Below are 4,417 nucleotides of genomic sequence, written 5' to 3' on the forward strand. Positions count from 1 at the left end.
GCCCTCGGCCAGGTCGCAGCCACACACTGGGGAGAGCGCGAGGCCAGCGTCAGGGGGGACCCTCTCCCCCAGGCGGGCCCCCCACAGACACCCCCCCCACCTGACGCAGGCTTGGCGGTTCACCAAGAAACCTCGGGGTGGGGGCCAGGGCCTGGCACCGGCTCCAGCTCCGGCCCTCAGCCTTGACTTGAGTGGCTTTCCTTGTGGAAGTTTCCAGAAAGGGGCACTGGCCTGGGCGGATGCCTCGCTGTGCTGAGGGCCACCACCCCCCCTCCCTTGCTCTGGGACCCACCAGGGGGATCTTTGAGGCCCCGGTCCCCCCGCCGACCTGGCTCCTGCCCCCGCGCGGAATAGAAGGATCAGAAAGGCACCTACTCCGCGCGAGGCTGCTGCGTGGGAAGGTCCGTGGCAGAGCACAGAGGAATCCGTGGTCGGCGCCCGGGGCACTTGAGCTCCTCACCCTCCCCACTCCTCCCACCTGTGGACAAGGCCAGGCCCTGCAGAAGGGAACCGGGACACCTGACCATGACCCCTCCATCCCCTGGCCCCCAATACACACCTGCTGCCCCAGGGAACGGAGGGGCTGGGGGACTCTGCTGGGTGGAGACAGGGCACCCAGCCTTGGGGCAGCCGGTCACTCAACCACCGGGACCCCTGAGCCTTCACCCGAACACACCCCTCCCGCCCCAGGGGCACGTGGGAGCCAGGCAGGGTTCCAGAGGGAGCACTGCCCGGACCCCCCTCCCTGCTGGAGGCCCCAGATCCCCACCCCCACCCCAAGCAGCCCCAGCAACTCGGCCAGGCCAGTCCTCACAGGTCACGGCCTCTTGAGGCGTGAAAAACCCTGTGGCCCTCATGTGGTTGTGAATCGACACCTCGGAGTTTTCACTAAAATATTAACTGACGGCGGGTTCCCAGCACTGGCGTCTTTGTGGGGTTTTGTTTGTTTTTAATCCTCACCCCAGGATACTTTCCCATTGATTTTTAGGGAGAGTGGAAGAGAGAGGGAAAGATGAGAGAAACATTGATGTGAGAGAAACACACCGATCGGTTGCCGCCTGCACGCCCCCAACCAGGGACCTAGCCTGCAACCCGGGCATGTGCCCTGGCCTGGACCCAAACCCGGCACCCTTCGGTCCGCAGGCCAAACTGAGCAGAACGGCCAGGGCAGGACTGGCATCCCTGAACCTGAGCACATCCGGTGGGAGGCAGATGCCAGGGCGAGACCACTGCCAGCCGCTCACAACCCGCCTCCAGGCTCCCACACCGCGGGCTCTCCCCGCGCCCTTCCTACGGGCACTTGACACTGAAGGTGCTCCCCGTGCCACTTCGGACGTGGGCAGGGACACCGGTCTCCTGGGAGCCCCTGTGGTCACGAGGCTCTAGGCATCAGTGAGGCTCAGGGCTGGGTTACCCTGACGACGATTAGTACAGAGCTATCAGGACAGCACGTGGCACACGTCCTGGTGTTAAATCCCTGGAGCGCAGCGCTTGACGGTAGGGCGGTGGTGACGGGAGAGCTGGGTCTCATCAAGGGAGCCCCACTCCTGACCTGAGCCTCGCGTGGAGCCCCGGGAGCCGGGGACGAGGCCGGCCACCTCCCTCCACCACAGACGACCTCCCAGGGAGGCCACGTGCCGCGAGCTCTGGGGAGGTTGGAGCGTGGAAGCTCATTCCGCGGAGTCTCGGTCTGGTCAGCCGTTCCCTCGGCTCACGCTCCATCAGCGCACCCCCCCCCCCGCACACTGGGTGGGCCCCCCAGCCCAGCCCAGCCCTTCACCACAGGGTGAGGGGCCCTCCTGCGGCTCCCTCCCCCTCCCGGGCGCTCGGGCTGCCATGGGCTGGGACGCCCGCAAGGGCCTCGGACTGTCCCTCCTTCCTCTTCTCGGGGGGGAGGGGGGGCAGCTCCTCGGACAGGCCAGGCGCAGGCTGGGAGCTGAGGGCCCGGCACGGGAGCCGCTGGATTTGGGCCCCGGCTCCACCATGTGCTATGCTGTGTGCCCCAGGGCAAGCTCCTGACCTCTCTGGGCCTCCGCAGAGGGGAACGTGCAGCACAGAGGGGCTGGGGTGACGTGAGTGCTGTCGGGGGACCTGCCAGGCCGGCTGTGCTGATGTTGCTCACCCAGAGCCCGGATCTGAATCCTGCTCACACCCCCGAGAGTGGAACCCTTTGCTGAGTCTCACATCACGACAGAGGCCAGCAGATGTGCCCCCTCGGGAGGAACTGGCTCTCTGGGCCTCAAAGGAGATCTATGGCCTTTTTCTGCATCCCCCCCCCCCACCACCACCAATAGGCCCTGGACCCTGGCCTCTGCATCCGGCTGTTTTCCTATTCTTCCCAAGGGCGTGGCGGCCAGACTGCCCCCTGGAGGGCGAAGTGTGTAATGGACCTCGTGCCCCATGGAAACGTGAGTCTCCGTCATGGCAGCGCCAGGACCGGGACCGAGGCCGCCTTCGCCTTCCCGTCACCCCTGCCCAGGGCAGCTGCCACTTCCTCCCGGTCACGTGGCTGCCGATCGAACCTCAGCTGCTGTGCTCACCGAGGTTGGTACGGACAGGCCTGCTAGAAGCCCAAGTTCAGGAATAATAGAGAAAACCCTAATTAAGATCATTGCTAGTACATTCTCTCTTCCTGTCGGACCCGCCGTGCCTCACAGGGGTCGCGGAGCAGCGGGGTGAGCCTGCGTGTCGGCCCTTGGCACTCGCTGGCATTTATGAGACGTGGGGGGAGGCACTTTCTGGAACACCATTTGGCACTGACTCTGAAGATGTGGAAACCGCCCTGCCCTCTGACCCAGCGACCTCCTGGCCCCGGGAGGAAGTGACCAGTCTCCCCGCGGACGGCCCGCCCCGGCGCTGGCTGCAGCGTCACACCGACCCTGTGGGGAATGAGCCCTGGGGCAGATGGCGCTGGAGAGACGGGCAGCCTGGGCTGGAGCCCTCACTCCCGCTCTCCCCGCTGTGTGACCTGGGCCAAGTCACTTAACCTCTCTGAACCTCAAAGTCCTTTTTGTAAAACAGGTGCACGGTGCCCCTCTGGCATGGCTGTCGGAAGGACTCAGGGAAGAGGTTTGGGGAATAGATTGGCTGGGTGCCCGGGTGGCATCGGCGCAAATGCCGACAGCGGAGGGCTGGCCTCGTCCGCGTGGGCCTCGCACCCGGAGGAATTCGGGCAGATGTGGGCATGCACGGTGGGGAGCGTATCTCATGGGAGCGCTCCTCCGCCCTCGACATGCATGTTCCAGAGACAGACACGTGTGTGCAGGATGACTCCCCGTAAACGCTGGAGCCAGGCCAGCTCGCCGGACCCTGACGCAGCCCCAGTGGTCAGGGGCCTCTGTGCTGGGGCAGGAGGACGGCAGGATGCAGAGCAGAGCAGAGCGCCTGTGGGTTTGCCCCGAGCGGGAGCGAGCTGGCCCGGCTGGTGGGCTGTGCTGCCTGGTCTATCCTGACCTCGGCCTCGGCCTCTCCACCTGGAATAACAGGCGTGTCATCGGAGGTCCCTCCCGCGGTGACTTCCCACGGTTCTCCCGCGTGACCCGGTTCCTGGCGCGCCCTGCCGGGGTCAGGCTGTGGACAAGCTGTGCCCGACGGGTGCCGCCCTCTGTGCAGCTTCCCTGGGCTGTAAGCCCTGGGCGGGAGGGGGGGGGGGCTCCCACGAAGGCCTGGAACATCCCAAAGGTGAGGGCGCAGGCATTGTGCACCTCCCCTGGCCGGCCCAGGGCAGCTCTGGCCTGGCTCCGACAGTCCTCAGCGGAGGCGAGCTCAGGGGGCAGCACCATCTGCCCTGTGACACGTGGGGAGGGGCACTGGGGCAGGTCCCACCTCCGACCAAACCCTGAGGGTCAAGCCCGGTGAGGCACAGTCCTCGGAGCCGACGCCTTCTACATGCTGCTGAGGTTCGCGCTACAGACAACAACCCTTTAAACACGGCGCACTTCCTCTCCGGCGTTTAAAGCAGCGGCCTAATGGGTTCTGCTTCTCGGTAATGTAGCCAATGGGTCGTTATGGAGGAGGGAAACTGAACCAGACACACCGCCCGGCGGCCGGGGCTCCGAGGAAGGGAAGGGACCCCTTGGGCAGGCGGGACCCAGGCCCGACAGGGCAGGTCACCTCCTCCAGGAAGACCTCCTGGCTGTGTGTCCCCTTCACTCCAGGTCTCACAGTGGCAGTGCCTGTGGGGGCAGCTGGGCTGCGCTCCTGCCCATGGAAATGCCCACAGAAATGCTCACGATTCCGCTCCCAGCACCGTCCCGCCCCTGCCCCCGCCCCATCCTCTCCCAGAAAACATGCTACCAGGCTGTGCCCGGCACCCTCACCTCAACTCCCAAACAGAACCCCATGCCTCCATCCTGGGTGCCCCTATCCCCGCCTAGGACCCCAGCACCTGCCTGAGGGCGGGGAGTGGGGGCCTGGG

At 65.9% G+C, this 4,417-nt stretch overlaps 1 protein-coding gene across 1 annotated transcript in view; it reads right to left on the reverse strand.

The window, feature by feature from the left end:
- ABLIM2 (actin binding LIM protein family, member 2) overlaps nt 1-4,417 on the reverse strand; it is a 90,544-nt gene that overhangs the window by 75,248 nt on the left and 10,879 nt on the right. Inside the window, exon 3 of the mRNA XM_014533444.1 lies at nt 3-26. Within this exon, the coding sequence (XP_014388930.1) occupies nt 3-26 (24 nt within the window). The remainder of the gene's footprint in view (nt 1-2; nt 27-4,417) is intronic.

The sequence above is a fragment of the Myotis brandtii genome, unplaced genomic scaffold, assembly GCF_000412655.1.
Source record: "Myotis brandtii unplaced genomic scaffold, ASM41265v1 scaffold986, whole genome shotgun sequence".
NCBI lineage: Eukaryota > Metazoa > Chordata > Mammalia > Chiroptera > Vespertilionidae > Myotis > Myotis brandtii.